This window comes from Spermophilus citellus (assembly GCF_964194105.1).
Source record: "Spermophilus citellus genome assembly, chromosome: 11".
Lineage (NCBI taxonomy): Eukaryota > Metazoa > Chordata > Mammalia > Rodentia > Sciuridae > Spermophilus > Spermophilus citellus.
In genome coordinates, this window is record NC_138192.1 from 106885875 (window position 1) to 106908751 (window position 22877).

The following is a 22877-nucleotide window of genomic DNA, read 5'->3' on the forward strand; positions in this document are numbered from 1 at the left end:
AGACTATCTGGAAAAACTTTAACAATCATCTTCAAAAAGCCTGAAGTTCTTAATATTCTATATAATGCCTAAAATAAACTTATACCTATGTAATTATTCAATTCATATCAATTCAACATATATACATAGTTCATCCCACATTTAAAGACATTATGGGAAGTACTATAACATAAGAAAAATTTTGTGTTTTATGTGAACTTACTCTTGTATGTGAAAACACAGATAAAAATCTACATAAATACAGTACAGAGAACATTAAATAATGACCTCCCACAGGTATACAAAAGAAAAATTAATTATTTTTGGTTTGTGAGATTAAAAGGTAAGTAGATTTTAAATTGTGGGGTAATAGAAAAGATCATTCTTGCCTAAAGGAAACAGCACAAACAAGAGAAAAAGTACAGTAAATAACTAGGTATGATCATAGATGAAACACAAAAGCAAGCTGTAAGAATTTTGGAATCAGAGTACATATTTCTTTGAATTTCCTGTTAAAGATTTTAAACTTTTATTTAACAGGCATTGCAGCGTTTTGGTTTTTTCTTCCCCCATTACTAGGGATAAGAACCCAGGGCCTTAAGCTCTTCTGAGTTACACCTCCAGCCCCTAGATAGGATGACAGCTCCCCTGATGTGGTAAGATACATAGATGTCTAGAGAGCTATGGGAAAACTACCGGCGCACAGGAATAAAGGGGATGAAGACACAGACCTGGAAATCCATGACTCAGTCAAGACCTTTAAAATAATTTACACAGGCAGGGAGACAGAGAGAATGGACACTGAGGACACAGGTACATAAAACTGCTGAAATTAAGTAAGTAGGCAAGGGGGTAAGAGCCTACAAGGACAAAAGAGAGAGTGATGATATAACTAGCTTTCTTTAGTCAATAACATCAACTCTATCATCTGCCCACCATCAGATACAGACTAAAAGTCTGTTTCATCCCCAAACTGATGCTGAATCCTAATCCCCCAATGTGATGGTTTTAGGAGGTGGGATTTCAATCACGAAGGTGGAGCCCCCATGTATGGAATTAGGGCCTTAATATGTGAGACCTCAGAAAGCAACAATGAGGTTGGCAGGGTACAATCCAAAAAAGAACCTGATCAGAACCCAACCATGCCTGCATCATCCAGAACTGAGAATAAATATTGATTACAAGCTACTTTATCTTTGGTACTTTCTTACAGTCACCAAAACTAACAACACATTTTATCAATTCAAAATGTACATTTTAATCTCTCTGTAATAGGAAAGTATAAGTGTTGGTATCTTACATGATATGCCAACCAGGTAATGTTCGTTACAGTTGGTCCTGCCTTTATATACTCAACAGCGGTTATACTTCTTTGTGCTGGCATTACTTGAATTAGTATATGCACTGCTAGTATAACTTGTGGAGAAAAAATTTTTGTGTATGCAGAAAGACACAAAGAATAGGAGAGTATAAAATTGTTAGAGAAGCAAATATTCACTACTGAAGAACTTAACTTACTACAACTTTAAGTGAGAAAGGCAAATAACCACAAAGTGGATGATGATACATAATAGCAAAAATACTGACTTTCACACATCAAATAATATAGCTAAGACCAGGAATGACATATAACATAAAAATCCATGTCTAAATAGGTTTTTAGTAAGTCTAAAACAAAAATTCTAAGTGAAATAAAAACATTGAATCATCAGCAACATATTTTCTGAGTACAGTAGTTTTTATAACTGATGTCATCTTTGATTCTACAAATTCAGTAATAATCCACAACTGAATATATAAAGTTTACAGATAACAGATTTGAAGATGAATAACTATCACTAGCATTAAAAACATTCAGAACAGGAAAAATAAAAATTAAAGCATAAATTCAAGAAGTCTAAAAGATGATTGATACCAAATATTTGACAAAAAAAATTATTAAACTCTTTATGTCACAAAAACAATTTCCTTTTTCTTAAAGAGGTATTTCCTAGGCTTGTGGTTCTTTTGAGCCCAACACTTGAAGTCTACTTCTATGATGATCTCTATTTAATAAAAGTGAGTGACTACCAACAACCAGCACTCAGCTCAGTGTCTACTTTAAGCAGCAGATCTTCAATGTGAGCACAGATCTTAGGTAAGATCAAGTCAGAGAGCTCCAGCCCCAGATTTTACAAGTCTGACTTGTGAGTTACCAATATCCACCTGGTACAGGTTGCTGCCTCCTGACTTACTCTCCTAGCCTACACACACTGTGACCTTACTGATCATGCACATAGAACTACTCAAGATAGACATCTTGTTTTGCTCTTACTATTGGCCATTCCCACTTAGTTCTTTCAGAGAGCTAGAGCCCCCACTTGGCAGAGGATTTCCCAATGCCAATGATTCATTTGCCTAGCTTTAGTGAGTACTGGAATACTATTCACTTGCAACTTTCCGTGTCTTTTTGTATGCCAGGCCAAGCACTTTCTAACTTACCAACTGAGGTGTGACCAACCTGTTGGAACATCTTTTCTGCCTACCAATCTGTACCTCTTATGGTCTAAGCTTCTCCTGCCAATGGTTGTTTCACCTCAGTGGTTGAATTTACTTCCGAATCTTCACCCTTCCCAGCCATGTGCCTAACCATTAATTTATTCAACATTCCCACATAAGAAAATGCAATGAACAAAAATGTTTCTGCTCTTGTGAAGTTTTCACAATTATAGGAGAATACAGACAACGAACAAAATAATGTAAGGCAAATAAATGTTGGAAAGGACAATAAAAAGGTGGCACACGCCTGTAATCCCAGCAACTTGGGAAGCTAAGGCAGGAGGATCTAGAGTTCAAAACGCTGCAGCAACCTAGTGAGGTCCTAAGCAACTCAGGGAGGCCCTGTCTCTAATAAAATACAAAATTTGGACTGGGGATGTGGCTTGGTGGTTAAGCACCCCTGGGTTCAATCCCTAGTACCAAAAAAAAAAAAAAAAGAGAGAGACATGGGGGGGGGGAATTAAAAAACTGACAGGGTAGCAGGGAAGTAGAAAACTTTTCTGATGAGATATGTGATCAGAAACTTGAATGAAATAAAGAAGTAAGCCATGCAGAAACCTGAGAAAAGAACATCCCAGGAAAAGAGAAAACCAAGTGCAAAGCCCCCAAGAGGGAGCATATGTAGAATATCAAAAACAGCCAGAAAGTCAGCACTGCTGGAATTCCAGGACGACAAGGGGAGGAGATGAAGCTGAAGAAGTGAGGCCCAGATCACAAAGTGCCTCAGAGACATTGGTGAGAATTTTGGATTTGACTCTAGATAGTGATAGGAAGTCATTAGAAGAGTTTAATCATGGGACCAAGATGATCAGATGTTTTAAAAAGCCTGCTTTAAAGGCCTATACTTATGATTCCACTGATAACATTCTAGAAAATATAAAAATTATAGAAACTGAAAAATAGATAAATGAAGATGGAGTAAAGGATTCACTACAAGAGAATTTGAAGAAGTGATGAGACTATCCTTGATCATGGTGATGGTCACACAACTGCATCCACTTGTCAGAATAATAGCCAGAGTAGCTTCTGTGGATGTTTTCTACTTTCTTCGAATTAAATTCACAGTTCACATAATTCACGGGTATACGTGTGTGTGTGTGTGTGTGTGTGTGTGTGTGTGTGTGTGTGTGTTTGTTTACAGAGGGGTGAGTATGGCAAAAGGAGATCACTTAGGATGCTGACTATAACAATAATCAAAGCAAAGACGGTGGCAGCTTAGGCTAAGACACTAACAGTCAAGTTGGTAAAATGTGTTTGGGTTGAAGATATAACACAAAAGCAGCGCCAAGAGATTTCACACAGTTCTTGTCTAACCCAGAGTAAGTCTCTCATAGGGGCAATGAAGTAATTTTTGACCCAGAACAAAAGTAGCTAAAACCAGTGTCAGATTTTGTAACAGCCTTCAGAGAGAAAATCAGTTTCAAAAATTTGTAAAAACTTTTTCAAAACCTGATTAATATTTATTTTTACTTTGTCACAATATAAAATATTCATTATTTTCTGAGTAATTCATATCATACTAATTCAACTTTAGGTTTGCATTATTGAATTTGCCTAAGGAAGAATGTTCAACCAGCTGAAAAGAATAAAGTGCTTTGAATTTCTTTGAAAGCCTTCACATAATAATCAATATACAAATAATATAAGCTTCCCTACTTAACAATACTTTCCTAGTCTTAAAAGCCTCTAGAGGGAGGCTGGGTATGGTAACGGGCACCTGTAATCCCAGCATCTTGGGAGTCTGAGGCAGGAGGATCACGAGTTCAAAGCCAGCCTCAGCAAAAATGAGTTACTAAGCAACACAATGAGAACCCTGTCTCTAAATAAAATACAAAATAGGGCTGGGGATGTGGCTCAGTGGCCAAGTGCTCCTGAGTTCAATCCCCTGTACCTTAAAAAAAAAAAAAAAAAAGCTTCTACAAGGGCTGGGGTTGCAGCCCAGCAGTAGAATGCGTGCCTAGCACATGTGAGGCATTGGGTTTGATCCTCAACACCACATAAAAATAAACATAAAATTAAGGCATGCTGCCATATACAACCAACCAACTATCTATCTATCTATCTATCTATCTATCTATTTATTTAAGTACTCCAGAATCAAACAACTTTAAAATTCAAGCTGGCAACTTCTTCAGAGGTTTGAAAGTTGCAGGGCTCCTGTTACCAAAAGTCTACAAAATCATCAATGAAAGTCCACAAAAGTGGTTCCAAAAGCATACAGAAATTATTCTTTACCCATGATGTAGCCTGAAGACACAAACAAAAATGCCCAAATTTTAAATATTTTTAATTAAAAAGGGGGAAAAAATCCAACATTTGTGTATATAGGTTAGTATCTAAAATTTTCAAAACATACAATCCATAAAAGAACCCCAAAACAAATAAGGTTCTTGATGAGGCCAGTAAATTACAATCAGGGAACCCAAGGTACGGAAGGGTTCAATCATCAGTCCCTAGTTATGCATTTAGTTAGTGGCAAAGACAGGGTCACAGGCCACATGTCCATGAAAACAGAAAGTGCTTACAGACAGCTGGAAGTATCTTTCTCAACTTTTTGGTACATAAGGTAACCTAGCACAATCTCGTGAAGTAACTATCTGATGGGTGAAAATAACATCAGTGAACTTTTTTTGTTTTGTTTTTGTGTTGTTGGGGAATCAAACCCATGGCCTTGCACTTTATAGGCAAGTGCACTACCACTGAGCTACATCCCCAGGCAAAAAATGAACTTTAATGTACAATTCAAAAATTCCATAAATTCAAACTTATCTGTTCTCAAAATTATTCTGAATCAACTGGGACTAGCATTAACCAAAGCAATAACCAAATTAAACCAAATTATACAAAGTCTTGGCATTTGGTCAAAATCTTAGCAAATATTCAAGACATTTACAGAACTGTATATAAGAAAGCAAAAACCTAAAGAAAAAAGGGCAAAGAAAGAGTTTGAGAAATCTGCTATGTGTAAGAAAATATATCTTAAAGAAAAGAGAGGTATAGTGGGGTTATAACTCAGTGGAAAAACGCTTGCCTAGCACTTGTGAGGCACTGGGTTTGGTTCTCAGCACCACATAAAAACAAATAAATAAAATAAAGGTATTGTGTCCATCTACAACTAAAAATATATTTGTATATATTTAAAAAAAAGAGAGGTATAGAATAGGGGTAGATAATAAACAAAATGAACTCATCTAAGTAGCTGCAGGTTTAATATCACTTATCCAAAAACTTAAGGAGCAAAAGTGTTTCAGACTTCGGAGTATATACATAAAATTTAACTGATAAACATCCTTAATCCAGAAACCAAAATTTAAAGACTCCAAAATCTGAAATTTTTGAAAATCATGCCAGCACTCAAAAGGCTTTGAATTTTAAAACCTTTTGAATTTTACATTTTTGAATTAGGGAATGCTCAACCCACACCAAGTATCTTGTGAAACAGTGTTTCTAAAAATGAGGGTCTGAAATTAATTCAATGAGTCATGTTTAGCATTCTTAAAATCTTTTTTTTAAGAGAGAGTGACAGAGGGGGGAGAGAGAGAGAGAGAGAGAGAGAGAGAGAGAGAGAGAGAATTTTTAATATTTATTTTTTTTAGCTCTTGGCGGACACAACATCTTTGTTGGTATGTAGTGCTGAGGATCGAACCCGGGCCGCACGCATGACAGGCAAGCGCGCTACTGCTTGAGCCACATCCCCAGCCCCGCATTCTTAAAATCTTTTGGTCAGAGAATAGAAAATTTCAGGTGGTGAAAAATACTGTTTACAAAACTTGTGTCAGTGATTTATATATACACATAGTTTGTACTAGGTCACAAAGTATTTTCTACTGTAGATAGTCATCAAAAGTTTGAAAGGCTATGTCACAGAAAATAAAATATGAGTTTACCATTTTTTTGGCATGTTCTTCACACAGAGGTGTCTGGTGTGTAATGTCAAAAACTGGCACAGAGCATTGCTGTCCATCTGCAAACTTGGCGGTGCAACTGGAGAAGAGCTGCTGAGAGCGGTTCAAGAGGATATCTGCGTTTTTTTAAAGTTAGGAATAAAATACTCTTAAATGCTAATTTTTCAATATCTATATAATTCACTGCTTCCCTTACTTATGTTTAATAAATATGAATTTTATTATCTGTAAAAACCTAAAGTACAAATCCAAATACTGATATGGTAAAATGTTAATAGTTGGATTGACCATCATTATTTATAGGAGATACTTCTGAAGGAAGCCATTTTGCTAATAAGCTCCTAGTGCAAGTCTCTTTTATGGCCATTCTGAACCACTTTATGTTATTTGGGAAGGATCATCTTCTTAACACATTTCACTCCTAAAATTTCCACTGTAACAACTATTTTTTTAAATAAACTTATTTTAAAAGAAGAAACTTTCTGCTTATGATATTTATCAAGAATAAAAATAGCTGGGCGTGGGGGCACACACCTATAAGCTCACTGGCTTGGGAGTATGAGGCAGGAAGATCAAGAGTTCAAAACCAGCTTCAGCAAAAGCAAGGCACTAAGAAACTCAGTGAGACCCTGTCTCTAAACAGAAAACAAAAAAGGGCAAGGGATGTGGCTCAGTGGTTAAGTGCCCCTGGATTCACTCCCCAGTACCCCCCAAAAAAAGCTACTCAGTTCTAAATATTTAATAAAAGAGGTAATAAGATTTTATCTACAGTCTAAAGCTCCCTGGAAAATTTTTTCCTTAAGTATATAATCCTAAGAGACCTTTTTGCCTAGTCAGTGATATGTTAACTTATTTCCTTTCAAATTATTCTCCAAAACAGCAAATTAACCTTATAGCATCAGGCACACTGTAAAGCTGTATAACTATCTTGGAAGACTAAAAACTAAAACTTTGATTTAATTTTTCCATCAATAATTGTTATATAGTTACTCCTTATAAGCTACCTGGAACCACCTGTAGGATCAGAATTCTATTAATAACATATAATTACATGTTAGCCACTAGGAGATCCTATTTGCTATCAGTTTGGCTTATTTTGTTGTTATTTGGTCCTCTTGACTTTGATCCAGATTCTGAACTTAAGACAATTAGAAACTGAATCTCAATTTTGTCTAAAAGATAAGAATAGTGCAATTTTATGCACTTGTGATTCCTACCTTTCCCAGCTCAGTGTCATGAGAATACAACGTGTGTGTGTGTGTGTTGGGGGGCGGGGTGGGGGGAGCTGAACTAATATAAGCAGAAAAAAAACTGTAAGATTTTAGGAAAATTAGAAGTCACTTAATAATTTCAAAAATTAAATAGTTACTATTTCAAAAGTCATTCACTTGATTTAAAAATGAAGCACAGTAATCATCTGCAGCAGAGCACCTGTCTAAAAATGCAGGAGACTCTGAGTTCAATCCCTCGTATCAGGGGAAAAAAGGTACACAGCTCCAAGTGAGTTAAAACTTTTCCATGCACACTTGATCAAGTTAGAAGGATACGTTGGAAACAATGTCTGGTGAATGGAAGGGCTTTGTTAGTGCACTGCTCCCCCTTCATGGTTCCACTGCATGCTGCTGGTTCCACCTCCCTCAACTTGGTCCGGCTTATACTGAGGAAGAAAAAATACAAAATTAGTTTTTAAAGCACACGCTTAAGAATCTAAGGCAGTTTTTCTATATTATGTCGGTACTCTGTAGTATCCACATTATAACTATCTATAATACCCACAGTCATTAACTTGCAAATATGAGTTAAAGCAAGTACTATAAATATTAAATATGTTATTTCCCAAATCTACTGATATTCAAAGCAAAAAGTTTTATCACAATAGTTTTCAAATATACGGTCTTTTTGTTTTTTGGTACCGGGGATTGAACTCAGGGGCACTTGGCCAGTAAGCCACCTCCCCATCCCTATTTTCTATTTTATTTAGAGACAACGTCTCACTGAGTTGCTTAGCACCTCGTTTCTGTTGAAACTGGCTCTGAACTTGCAATCCTCCTGCCTCAGCCTCCTGAGCCACTGGGATTATAGCCATCTGCAGCTGGCCCCTGTTTTTGTTTTTTAAATGATATTTGATACATTTTACTTTTCAAAAAGGTAATGGAGAAAAGTGATGAAGAACATGAGACTAGAATCAGACCCTGTTCCCAATTTCATCTCTACCTCTTACTAGCTGTGTGACAGTTAATAAGCCTCTGTTAAGAAATAACTTCCTCACTTGGAAAGGGAAGAGACAACAAGGTCCCCTCAGCTGGCAGGTGAGTTGTGAAGATGGTTGTAGGTCACTGTTATCATTATCATTACTAGGATGTGGTCACCTTATGCTACTAAATGATAAATATGCAAAACAAAACAAAACAAAAAAACCCTTGATCGTAGCCAGGCACAGTGGTGCACACCTCTGATCCCACTGGATTGGGAGGCAGAGGTGGGAGGATCGAAAGCTCAAGGCCAGCCTCAGCAACTTAGTGAGACCTTGTCTTAAAATAAAAAATAAAAAGGGGTGGGAATGTAACTCAGTAGTTCAATCCCTGGTAGCAATTTTAAAAATAATTAATTAAATTAAAAGGACTGGGGAAGCAGCTCAGGGTAAAGCCCCTTTTAATCCTCAATACCAAAACCCAAAAAATAAAAATTAACTTGCTCTAATATATATAGCAAAGGGAACACTAAGATGCAGAAGTGACTGAGCTACTCTCAAGCCCTAAAACATACTCATTTTGGACAAATTTTAAAATTTTGCATTATGTGTAACTCCGGGTTTCAATACTTAAATGCTGTTCCACTTTTTTCAGTTAATATTTAATATATTTAACTTACTTTTAGATTTTATGAACCGGCAATGTATACATATGGTTCCAAAAATAATAATTCTACAAAACATCACAAATTGTTAGGCCTTTACACATGCCTGAATATGAAGGGAAAATCTTAATAAACTGACTCACAAATCAGGCATGAAAATCAAAGAAATCTCGGAACAAGACAGGGATGCCCTCTATCACCACTTCTATTCAATATAGTTCTCGAAACACTGGCCAGAGCAATTAGACAGACGAAAGAAATTAAAGGCATAAAAATTGGAAAAGAAGAACTTAAATTATCACTATTTGCAGATGACATGATTCTATACCTAGAAGACCCAAAAGGGTCTACAAAGAAACTACTAGAACTAATAAATGAATTCAGCAAAGTGGCAGGATATAAAATCAACACGCATAAATCAAAGGCATTTCAGTATATCAGCAACAAAACTTCTGAAACAGAAATGAGGAAAAACACTCCATTCACAATATCCTCAAAAAAAATAAAATACTTGGGAATCAACCTAACAAAAGAGGTGAAAGATTTATACAATGAAAACTACAGAACCCTAAAGAGAGAAGTAGAAGAAGATCTTAGAAGATGGAAAAATATACCCTGTTCATGGATAGGCAGAACTAACATCATCAAAATGGCGATATTACCAAAAGTTCTCCATAGGTTTAATGCAATGCCAATCAAAATCCCAACAGCATTTCTTGTAGAAATAGATAAAGCAATCATGAAATTCATATGGAAAAATAAAAGACCCAGAATAGCAAAAGCAATTCTAAGCAGGAAGTGTGAATCAGGCGGTATAGCGATACCAGATTTCAAACTATATTACAGAGCAATAGTGACAAAAACAGCATGGTACTGGTACCAAAACAGGCGGGTGGACCAATGGTATAGAATAGAGGACACAGAGACTAATCCACAAAGTTACAACTATCTTATATTTGATAAAGGGGCTAAAAACATGCAATGGAGGAAGGATAGCATCTTCAACAAATGGTGTTGGGAAAACTGGAAATCCATATGCAACAAAATGAAACTGAATCCCTTTCTCTCGCCATGCACAAAAGTTAACTCAAAATGGATCAAGGAGCTTGATATCAAATCAGAGACTCTGCGTCTGATAGAAGAAAAAGTTGGCTCCGATCTACATATTGTGGGGTCGGGCTCCAAATTCCTTAATAGGACACCCATAGCACAAGATTTAATAACAAGAATCAACAAATGGGACTTACTTAAACTAAAAAGTTTTTTCTCAGCAAGAGAAACAATAAGAGAGGTAAATAGGGAGCCTACATCCTGGGAACAAATTTTTACTCCTCACACTTCAGATAGAGCCCTAATATCCAGAGTATACAAAGAACTCAAAAAATTAGACAATAAGATAACAAATAACCCAATCAACAAATGGGCCAAGGACCTGAACAGACACTTCTCAGAGGAGGATATACAATCAATCAATAAGTACATGAAAAAATGCTCACCATCTCTACCAGTCAGAGAAATGCAAATCAAAACCACCCTAAGATACCATCTCACTCCAGTAAGATTGGCAGCCACTATGAAGTCAAACAACAACAAGTGCTGGCGAGGATGTGGAGAAAAGGGTACACTTGTACATTGCTGGTGGGACTGCAAATTGGTGCGGCCAATTTGGAAAGCAGTTTGGAGATTCCTGGGAAAGCTGGGAATGGAACCACCATTTGACCCTGCTATTGCCCTTCTCAGACTATTCCCTGAAGACCTTAAAAGAGCATGCTACAGGGATACTGCCACATCGATGTTCATAGCAGCACAATTCACAATAGCTAGACTGTGGAACCAACCCAGATGCCCTTCAATAGATGAATGGATAAAAAAAAATGTGGCATCTATACACAATGGAGTACTATGCAGCAATAAAAAATGACAAAATCATAGAATTTTCAGGGAAATGGATGGCACTAGAGCAGATTATGCTTAGTGAAGGTAGCCAATCCCTAAAAAACAAATACCAAATGTCTTCTTTGATATAATGAGAGCAACTATGAACAGAGCAGGGAGGAAGAGTAGGAAGAAAAGAGTAACATTAAACAGAGACATGAGATGGGAGGGAAAGGGAGAGAAAAGGGAAATTGGATGGAAATGAAGGGAGACCCTCATTGCTATACAAAATTACATATAAGAGGTTGTGAGGGGAATGGGAAAATAAACAAGGAGAGAAATGAATTACAGTAGATGGGGTAGAGAGAGAAGATGGGAGGGGAGGGGAGGGGAGGGGGGATAGTAGGGGATAGGAAAGGTAGCAGAATACAACAATTACTAATAGGGCATTATGTAAAATTGTGGATGTGTAACCGACGTGATTCTGCAATCTGCATTTGGGGTAAAATTGGGGGTTCATAACCCACTTCAATCTAATGTATGAAATATGATATGTCAAGAGCTTTGTAATGTTGTGAACAACCAATAAAAAAAAAAAAAAGAAAATCAAAGAAATCCTGCGTTGTTTCTAGTATCTGTAAGGATCTCAATAAAATGATCTATACTAAGTAGATAAAGTCATACAGAATCTAAACTGTGAATTTACATAATGTCCAAATAAAAGAATACTTCTATTATAATTGTAGAAACAGTTAATGGAAATAGATAATCAAGCCCTGCCATAGAACTTGCTTTAATTAAGAGTTCTACAAGATTTATCAAGATTACAAGGATGAAGAAGAGGGTCATTTTAGAAGTAAACCATTTATTCCTAATAGTTTTATATACTGCCCCCCAAAAGGTGTTTACATTATTAACTTTAGTCCTGTAAAAAAGATACATAATTTAAAATAAATATTTCTGGCAGCTAAGCCCAAATTCTCTTTCTCTTTATTTAAATAGAAGGTACCTCTCTATACTGAAGGGATAATTTTCATTGAACACACAAATTATTTACCTATCTACCACCCCTACTATACAACATATTCCCTCATTTTCTTTCTAAACTTTCAAAGAAATCATCTGTTTCATTTTTTTCAATCACCTCATGTTCAAATTTATCGATCTCTTAAAATGAATCTGAACTCAGAATTTCAATATCCCCATGGATAGATTAAGGTTAAAATGATGTTAGATATATTTTATTATTCAAATAATCCCAACAAAGCAAAGAGAATTACTAAAACATTTTGATGTTTTTAATATAAAAATATCTACAAGTTTCCTTTTTGCATGCTCTATAATATCCCTAATAAATAATCATGCTCCCACATAAACAATGCCATACAAACACAAGACACCAACAACACTAGTCAGCGTAGGACTATACACCACCAGAGTCGAATACAGGTCTATGTATTTTAGGCTATTTCAGTGGCTTAGTCTGCTTACCAAAAAGAATGAAAAAGCTGTTAGATTAACACCTTAATATTATTCAGCTAATATACAAACTATATTTTATAAGATACATATTAGAAGGCAATCATTAAAGTTTCAGTTTCTAAAATATTTATCTAAATGTCTTCTGTGGAACTAGGACTTTGATACCAAAATTATCAAATAAATAGAGAATATCATATAACTAAAACTAATTTTTATGAACCTAAAATACAATGTACCAGTAATAAGCAATAACCAAAGAACAACTATGACACATTGCTATATGATCATCAGTAATTTACTGCAATGGGCAATAAACTTTTCATTAATCAAGGGTGACATAATGAAATGATATCGAATAAATTTTAAAATAGTAACAGAATCCATCTTGGTGTGTTATTTTATTATTTGGTGACATTTATCATTTTCTTCCCATATCACTAAAGTCAGTTTGGAGGATGTTCTGAAAACAACCAGTTAATAATCAAAGAAAAAGCTGACAGTGTAGCTCAGTGGTAGAGTACTTGCCTAGCAAGTACAAGTTCCTTGGTTTTGAACTCCAGCAGAGGAAGGATGGAATGAAGGAAGAAAGGGAGGGAGGGAGATGGACATAAATAAAATAGTCTTCCACATAAATACCAAATTGTCGCAATCTTAATGTGCAAACTCTTACATCTCTGACAATATCATAACAATATGTGACTTGATGTATATAATATTTATATGTAAATTGTATTATGCTGCATATAGCTACACTTTCTTGAAATTATACACTTGAGAGCAATATACCATCTAAAACATTTGATATCATTATTTTACAATCTCTGTCAAACTGAGTGAATTGTTTTAACAAATAAACAGACCTTCATATATTCAATAATATTCATTCTTTGAACAACACTGGAGATACAAGAACTAAATGGACCTACATCCTGCACTCATGGAAATTACTGTCTAGCATGAGAGATTTATTCAAGTAACTCATAAATACTATTAAAAAATTAGAATATTTTTCTTCACTTTATCAATAACCCACCAGTTAGAGACATTTCAATATACAAACCCCTAATCTTTTTCTACACATATATACTCAAAGTTGTCATCTGAAAATGTAACACTGAGAAGTGTGAAATAGTAAACTCAATAAAGACTTAGGTCTCCTAGACTTTAAAACAATCCTTTTTTAAAATAAATTTTTAGTTGTAGACAGGACAATACCTTTGTTTATTTATTTATTTTTATGTGGTACTGAGGATTGAACAACAATGACAACCAGGTGCAGTGGCACATGCCTATAATTCCAGTAGCTCAGGAGGCTGAGGCAGGAGGACCACAAGTTCAAAACCAGCCTCAGCAACTTATCAAGAGCCCGTCTCAAAATAAACATTAAAAAAAAGGATGTGGCTCAGTGGTTAAACACCCCTGGGTTCAATTCCTGGTAACAATTAAAAAAAAAAAGATAAGAGTGGAAAAGAAGAATAATGTTTACAGTGCTTATTCAGTTATATCAATGGAGCTATGGAGATTTCCCCCTTCTTTTTTCTGTATTTTTCCAAATTTTGCTCAATAAACAAGCATCTGCATTACAAACAGAAGAGCTGTTTCTTCCCCCTAACGAAATGCAGTGTAATAAAATATGTTGAACATGTTGGGCAAAGCATACTCAGGAGATTAAGACAGAAGGATCACAAGTTTGAGGCCAACTTGGGCAACTTAGTGAGACCCTGTCTCAAAATAAAAAGTAGGAACGATCTGAGGATGTAGCTCAATGGTGGAGCACCCCTGGGTTCAATTCCCAGTACCACTAAAACATAATGAGTGAGGACTGGGGTTGTAGCTCAGTGGTAGAGTAACTTGCCTCGAATGTGTGAGGCACTGAGTTCAATCATCAGCACCATATAAAAAAATAAACAACAACAACAACAAAGAGTGAATGAATGAAAGAAAACTGAACACATACTAGGTGGGGTAGTTATATGAAATACATGGAAAAGAAAAATCTTAAATAATACAAGCAAAAAAAAAAACATGTCCTTTTAATAAAACACATTTTTCTTTTGTTACTAAAAAAACTATATTACTTTCAAATAACATGAAATTTTTTAGCACTAAAATAGATAATATTCTCAACCTTCTAAAAATAAACTGTAATTAAATTCCAGCCAAAACTTCAGTAATGCTTTTACTATCGTATCAGTACATGGCAGTACTATTCTGTCGCCTGTGTGGTGCTTTTTTCCAGAACAACAAAACCAAAATGCAGTCTCAAATATTTTAGGTTTAAATGGTCATTGTGCCTTAACCACCCTCTCCAAAAATACAGAAAACAAAATACAAACTGAGACAACTTCCTTAGAACAAGTGGCTCTGTGTGGCTCTAACCTGGTTCGAGTGCATGCTGCTCTCCGAAGTTCTTGTATTAACTGACCAGTACATTCCGGTTCTTTACTGGCTGCCTGCAGCAATGCTTTCCTAAATGTATGACGGCATTTCTTCTGACGAGATTCTGCCCTTTCCAGGCGGCAGAGGTGCTTGTATTTCTGCTGAAAGTAAGTGCAAAGTTGGGTCACCCTGGAGCTCCTACTCTCCGCATCATCGTCATCTGGCCTGGAAAGTGCAAGGAGAGAAGTAAAAAACCAATTACACATTAAGCTCATTTTAGAAAGGGGAAATGAGAATAAGGAATGGGGGCTGATGAACAGGGTTAAAACCTTGGTGGCAAGTGAGTAAGTGGTTAAGAAAATTAGAGCATGAAATTTCAATAGAACTGAAAATAATATTTCAACTCAACACAAAGCAGCAGAGACAATCCAGGGCTTTAAAAGACGCTTACCCTTCTTAGCATGTCATCATTAGACACGTAATTCCCGGGACTTTCTGAATTTTAAATGAATAGGGACTCACAGAGAAAACCACTTCTTTACCTTTTCTTACTAAAAACTGAATAAATGACAGCACAACTCAATAAAAGATAGATCAGTCATATCAGAAATAGAGCAGTGAATTCTAATAGTATATTACCTAGGAACTGCCCTTTTAAGACATTCTGGTTTTTAACTACCTTTTCTTGCTAAGTACTTAAAGAATTCTGAGGCCAGGCATCCTGATGCACACCTGCAATCCCAGTAACTTGAGAGGTTGAAGTAAAAGGATTCCAAGTTTGAGGCCAGCCTGGTCAACTTAGCCAGTCACCTTGTCTCAGAATAAAAAGGCTAGGAATCGGAGGCTGGGGAGATATATAGTGCAGTTGGTAAAGTGCTTGCCTCGCACGCACAAGGCCTTGGGTTCAATCACCAGCAACAACAACAAAAAAAGGCTGGGATTGTAGCTCAGTGCTCTTAACTAAGTTCAATCCATAGTACCGTGCAAAAAAAAAAAAAAAAAAAAAAAGTACTTTGATTGTAGGGATCACATTAATTCTACAGTTTTAACTACAGGTATCCTAAATGGCATTTCATACACCAGAGACAAAACACACATTTTCTCATCATACACTAATGTGATTGAAAGGTGATCCCTACTGAAGTATTATTTGGAAAGGACGCTGAGCACATCTAGGCTTAATAAGAAACAGTGCTATGATTAGTTAACATTGTCTACCATCAGCAAGGTTAAACTGTTCACTTTATTTATTGTTAGGAATAATGCACAAGACCTAAAGACTAACCTGTTATTTTATTTCTCTTCTATCTTAACATAAATGCCATACATGTGACGCCATAGACTATATATTATCTTACTAGTAAATCATTGCTTGGTTTCTCTTGTTTAAAGTGGTATTATCCTTTTTTTCCCCCCTAGAATGACATGTAACAGGCTATTCTTCAAACTTCTGTTAGGAGTCTTTCCTTGAAGCATGTCCTCTTCACTACAACTTCTACTGCAGATAGATAAACTGAAGATTTTACTTCAATCTTATCACTTATTCAACATTTATTGTGTGTCTATTATGTTGAGTACTATAGAAGAGAAAATAAAGTTTTGAAGAAGAGCCTGCAATGTAATTCAGACAAGATAACACATTCCAAAGTTAAATAATTCAAGAGGCTAAAAGTGATGATGCAAATAGCAAGGCACACAGATCAACAATTCAATTATTTGAAAACAAATCAGAAAATCCTAGGAGCATCTTAAAACTTCAGATTCCCAAGACCTACACTGATTAACTAAACCAGAATCTCCATGGGGCAGGCCTAAGAATCTTTTATTTAAAATTGTTCCCCAGAATCTCAGCAGATCTATATTTGGGGTTCAGGTAGGGCCGGTAAGTGCTACAAACACCTTTAATACAAGATAAATAACAGTTAAGTCCATGAGAAATATAGATAATGTGCTACAAAAGTTCACAAGAAAGAGTGCTGCAGGAAAGGCCCTGAAGAAGAGATAACAACAGAGCTGGATCTTGAAGACAGGGTAGAAGTTGAAGATGTGGAGAAAAGGAAAAAAGGCTCATCAATAAGGATAAACACTTTAAGCCACGGTACAGAGACAACTGAAAACTGTAGTACTAAGGAGTTTGGTTTGGCTAAGGTATAGGACGTGCTGGGAAGTGATGGCTGGTAAAATTTTATAAATCTAAATGCCAGATGAAAGAGTTTAACCTTTATTTCACAGACAATGAAGAATCTATGTAAATTTTTTAAAAATGGGTATCAATATAATAGAGATGTGCATGAGAAAGATTACAGTGCTAGCAGATACAGAATAAGCAGAGGAAGAAAAAGAAGAGAGCAATTAGAAAACTATTAGCAAACTCCAGGTAAGAGATAATAAGGGCAGCAGCATGGAGAACGTGAGTGGTAATATGTGAGCAGAAAAGACAAACTGGGAAAGGAAGACAGCTGTTCCCATCAGGGAAGGACAGTGGTACCATTTATGAAATAAGGAACTGGATCAAGAGCAGATTTGGAGAAGAAAATGAATCCCATTTCAGATAAAAGGAAAAAAGGAACTTTGGGGTGCTGGGGATAAGGGCCTTACACATGCTTGGCAAGTGCTCTATGACTAAGCTACACCATCAGTCCACTGAGGTAAAAAGCACAAATTTCAGAGTCAACAACAAACAACTCAAAGACTGGGGAATGATGAAAATAAGAGACAAGACAGATAACGGAAAGAAAAACACACATAAGGGCCATTATCAGAAAAGAATTAACTTAATCTGGCAACTGGATATGAAGAATAAGAAACTTAAGGGTGACTTAATGACTATGAATCTGCATAATAGAGAATGGAAGGGCAATTGGTAAAAAAGAAAGAAAAAGAAAGGGCTGATAGGGGTCTTCCAGGGAAGGCAAAGCTTGGGTAGATCATCACTCAACACAACAGTTATTTCAAAGACACTATTACTTGAGGAAGGATGAGCTAAATCAGTGCCCCTCCAGTTCATTGTGGAAAGATGCACTAGATGTTGAGGCATGTTATGAGATTATAAAGAAGCTTCAAAAGCTTACTCATAATTTCCATACTTATCTTGTCACACACCAGTAACAAACAGTTTGTATACTGACACAGGTCCACAGACCATTGCCAGCATCTCCAAGATGCTTCCCATTTCTTAGATCTCTGACATTAATATGACATTAATATGGCAAGCCTGGTTGCTAAGAAGAGCAGTGAGTGAACTGGGAAGAGAGAGGCCAGTTTCCCCTCAGTGAACTTTTCTCATCTATGAGAGACATAGCTGGCCTGCTTATCTCCAAATGTGAAGAAAATGAAAAGAAATTATATCTGTAAAGTCACAATATAAGTACAGTTATGAAACATTATCAGTAAAAAACAAATACAAACCAACAAATTCCAAACTTGACATTCTGAGACTCTGGGCTTATCCATAATCACAAGAATTGACAGAAAATTTTCCAAACAAAATTAACTTTATTAAGACAACAGCAGCAAAATGGTAACATTGCTGATTAAAAAAAAAAAAAAAACAAAAAAACGGGAATCAAAAAGAGAAACTGGTAAGAAAAATATATAGTAAATAAAACAATGAATTTAACTGTAGAAATGCTGAATTTAAGGTATTAACAGAATATTTGTTGAGAAATATCCAACAGGTAGTTCAAACTCAAAAGAAAAGTTAGATATACCTGGGAGACTTGGCATGCGGATCACTAGAACCCAGAGGTTCAAGACAAGCCTATGTAACAGCAAGAACCTATCTCAAAAGAACTTGTTTTTGAATTTAAGAAAAAACAATGGTCAGAAATGAGAAAAAGATCTGAGTCATTCATATAGATAACAGGTGAAACAATGGAAGAATGGAACACTTATGGCAGTATGGCAGTTAGGAACTCTTAGGAACTTGCCACTCTAAAGCACCTATATACTAGGTGCTTTATGGATGCATTGTTGCTCTGAAAGGAAGTGCTTGATCAAAAAAATGAAGAAATCATAAATAGAAAAAGTTCAGAACTAAAGCTAAACTTGTAGGTAAGGCGAAAAGAGGGTTTGAAATGGGCTTCTTTGAGAGTGCATGCTGATATCAACTCTCATCCCTACAAGATCAAGTGGCTGAACTTGACTGAGAATCCATAAAGCCAGGACCTACCAAATCAAAAATTATCATGCCAAAAAAGATATAAGCCATCCTGCATGACAAAAAGAAAAAAACAACAAATGAGATTTACAAGGGCATCAAAGGTTGGAATTATGAATATAAAACTGTTATGTATGAGATGTTTAAAGTATGAATTTTATGAAGAAAGAAATATAAAAGAAAAATAGGAATGGCCAAACAAGATTGAAAATAAATGGAAACCCTATAAATAAAAAAATTTAAGTCAAAAATATATAAATACTTTATTTAAGAAAACAAGGCATGAAGCCTGGTGGCAAACACTTGTAATCCCAACCACTCTGGAGGCTGAGTCAGGAAGATCACAAGCTGAAGGCTATCATCAAACACTTAGCAAGACCTTGAAAAAAAAAATATTTTTTTAAAGGGCTGGTTTTGTAAGTCAGTGGAAGAGAGCCCGGGCTGCCTGGCACTGCTCAAAGACCTGGGTTCATTCCCCATCTCAAATAAATAAATAAATAAATAAACAAACAAATAAGTGGCAAGCAATCATATCTATCTTCACTACTTCTATTCGACACTTTGCTGAAGATCTTAGTACAATAAGGCCAGAAGTAGCAATAAAAGGCTTAAAGATCAGAAGGGTGAAAGTGAAATTGTCCATATTTATAAATGACATTATTGTTTGCAAGGAAAGTAATAGATTTTTTTTTTCTTTTAAATATGTCTACCTTTATTGACACCATTGTACTTCAAGCCTTCACTTCTTGCTTGGACTTCTGAAATCACCTCTTTTTTTTTTTTTTTTTTTTAAGAGAGAGTGAGAGAGGGAGAGAGAGAGAGAATTTTAATGTTTATTTTTTAGTTTTTGGCGGACACAACATCTTTGTTGGTATGTGGTGCTGAGGATCGAACCCGGGCCGCACGCATGCCAGGCGAGCGTGCTACCGCTTGAGCCACATCCCCAGCCCAGTAATAGATTTTTTTTTAAAAAAAATCTGAGGGGCTGTGGATGTGGCTCAAGCGGTAGAGCACTCGCCTGGCATGCGTGCGGCCCGGGTTCGATCCTCAGCACCACATACCAACAAAGATGTTGTGTCCGCCAAAATCTAAAAATAAACATTAAAATTCTTTCTCTCTCTCTCTCTCTCTCCCCCCTCTCTCTCTCACTAAATATATATATATAAAAATCTGAATAAGTAAATTTATTAAAATTGTAGTATATATTGACAACTGCAGGTCACTTAACAACAACTAGCAAATACTAGTAAAAAATTTCAAGATAAGTTTAATAAAATATATGCAAGATCTTGATAACCAAAATCAAACATTAACAATAAAGATTTTAAGTGACCTAAAGTGGTATCCCACATTCATGGATTGGAAGATATAACACTGTTAAAACATCAATTCTCTTCAAATTGATTTATGATAAAAACCACAATTACAATTTTATAAAAAATGACAATTTCATTAAGAATTCCTATAGGATTGCAAGTATCTAAAATAGTCAAAATAACTGTGAAAAAGGACAAAATTGTATAATTCAAGTCACTGAATTTCTAGACTTATTCTAGAACCACATTAATTAAGATATTAAGTATAGAAGTAACCTAAACAGGGCTGGGGTTGTGGCTCAGTGGTAGAGCGCTCACCTAGCATGTGAGAGACCCTGGGTTCAATCCTCAGCACCACATAAAAATAAATAAACAAAATAAAGATATTGTGTCCATGTATAACTAAAAAAAAAATTTTAAAAACCAGGTTAATACACCAATATATAGTCCATTATTTCACAAAAAAGTACCAAAAAAACATGAATAAAAAAATGAAGATATTTTCATCAAATATGCTAAAATAACTAGATACCCATAAAAGAATGAATCTTGACTCCAACCATACCACCATATGAAAATAAGTACGACAGGTCATATATCTAAATTTTTATGCTAAAGATAGAACTATGAAGTTCTTAAATACAACAGAGGAGAAAATCTTGAATGGTCATAAACATTTAAAAATGGTATGCAGAATGTACTAACCATAAAAAAAATAAAAAGAAATGCAATAAACTTGACTTATTTAATATTAAAAACTGGTACTAATCAAAAGATACCATTAAAAAAATTAAAAAGGCAAGTAGCAGACTAAGGGAAAACAATCTCAACCATATATACAACAAAAAGAAATATCCAAAATATATCCAAAAAAATACGTTAAGAAGGAGGCAGGGCTGGGGATGTGGTAGAATGTGATAGAATGCTTGCCTATTAACCACAAGGCCCTGGGTTTGATCCCCGGCACTACCAAGAGGCTTGAAAATATACTTCCCCCAAAATGATTTTTGAATGTCCAATAAGTACATGAAATGGTAAAAAATCATCAGTTATTGGGGAAATGCAAAATAAAATGACAGTGACAATGAGATATCATTTCATATCTCATTAGAATACTAAGGGTGAAGGGGCATAATTCAGTGGTGGGATGCTTGCCTGGCATCATGAGGCTCTGGGTTTGATCCATAGCAGTGCAAAAAAAGAGAGAGGAAAAAAAAAAAGTAGTAAGAGCTTGAAAGTGTTCCCCACATTTTTGTGTTGGAACTTGATCCCCAAAGCCAAGGTGCTGGGATGTAAAGCAAATAAGAGGTGACTATGTAGTTAAGGGGGATTAATGCCCTTCTCACAAGGGTGGATTAATTTTTGCTCAATTGGATTAGTTACTTGGAAAGTGGGCTGTTATAAAGCAAGATCAGCCTTGTGTTTGGTCTCCCCTACAAGAGCCTACTTGCTCTTTTAATTTTCAACTACATTATGATGCAGCACAAGGACCTCACTAAAGCCAAGCAGATGCCACCACCAGCTTCCCAGAACTAAAATCCAAAAACCTGTATGCATTGAAAATCATACAATTTCAGGTATTCTGTTATAGCAACAGAAAAAAAATTTAAAAGACAAATACATAAAACTTTAAAAAGACTGACGCCACCAAATGTTGGAGAGGATATTGAGCAATAAGAATTCGCATACATTACTAATGGGAGTATAAAATGGTACAAACACTTTAGAAAATGGTTATGGTTAAGACTTCTTGTGAAATTAAGTACCTATATGGTGTAAGCTTGAGAAGAATGTATATTTTACAATTCAAAGAAAAAAACAGGCTGAAAACAAAGAGATGGAAAAGAATATATGTGAAATACTAACCATAAAAAGAGCTAGAATAGCCATATTATCATAAAACAAAATATACTTCAAAACAAAAAAGTTTATTTTTAAAATGATTAAAGTATCAGCACATAAGGAAAACACAGTATTATAAACACACATGTAACTAATGGAGTCCCAAAATAAAAACTGACAGAACTGAAGGCAAAAATCAATAATTCCACAATAACATGGGGACTTCAATACTCCACTCGTTATAATAGAAAATCATCAAGGAAATAAAATTTTGCAAAACTATAAATCAACTATATCTAAAATAAGACATATAAAAACTCTCCACTCAACAACAGTAGAATATGCGCCCTTCTCAAGTACAACATGGAAAGTCTGCTATGTTAGATCATTTTAAAGATGACTTAAGATAAGTCTCAATAATTTTAAAAGGACTGAAATTATACAAAGTGTGTTTTCTAACAACAAAAGCCACATATTATATAACTCCATTTATATGAATCCCCAGAATAGATAAGTTTACAGAGGAAGAAAAAAGATTTATAGTTG

At 35.4% G+C, this 22877-nt stretch overlaps 1 protein-coding gene across 2 annotated transcripts in view; it reads right to left on the reverse strand.

Annotated features, from left to right (window-relative positions):
- The window catches only part of INO80D (INO80 complex subunit D), a 77212-nt gene that overhangs the window by 14788 nt on the left and 39547 nt on the right, over positions 1-22877 (reverse strand). For both annotated transcript variants that reach the window (XM_081262099.1, XM_081262098.1), the window contains 3 exons: positions 15015-15239; positions 7970-8079; positions 6405-6538 (listed from right to left, as the gene is read on the reverse strand). In XM_081262099.1, coding sequence (XP_081118225.1) covers positions 6405-6538; positions 7970-8079; positions 15015-15239 — 469 coding nt within the window. The remainder of the gene's footprint in view (positions 1-6404; positions 6539-7969; positions 8080-15014; positions 15240-22877) is intronic.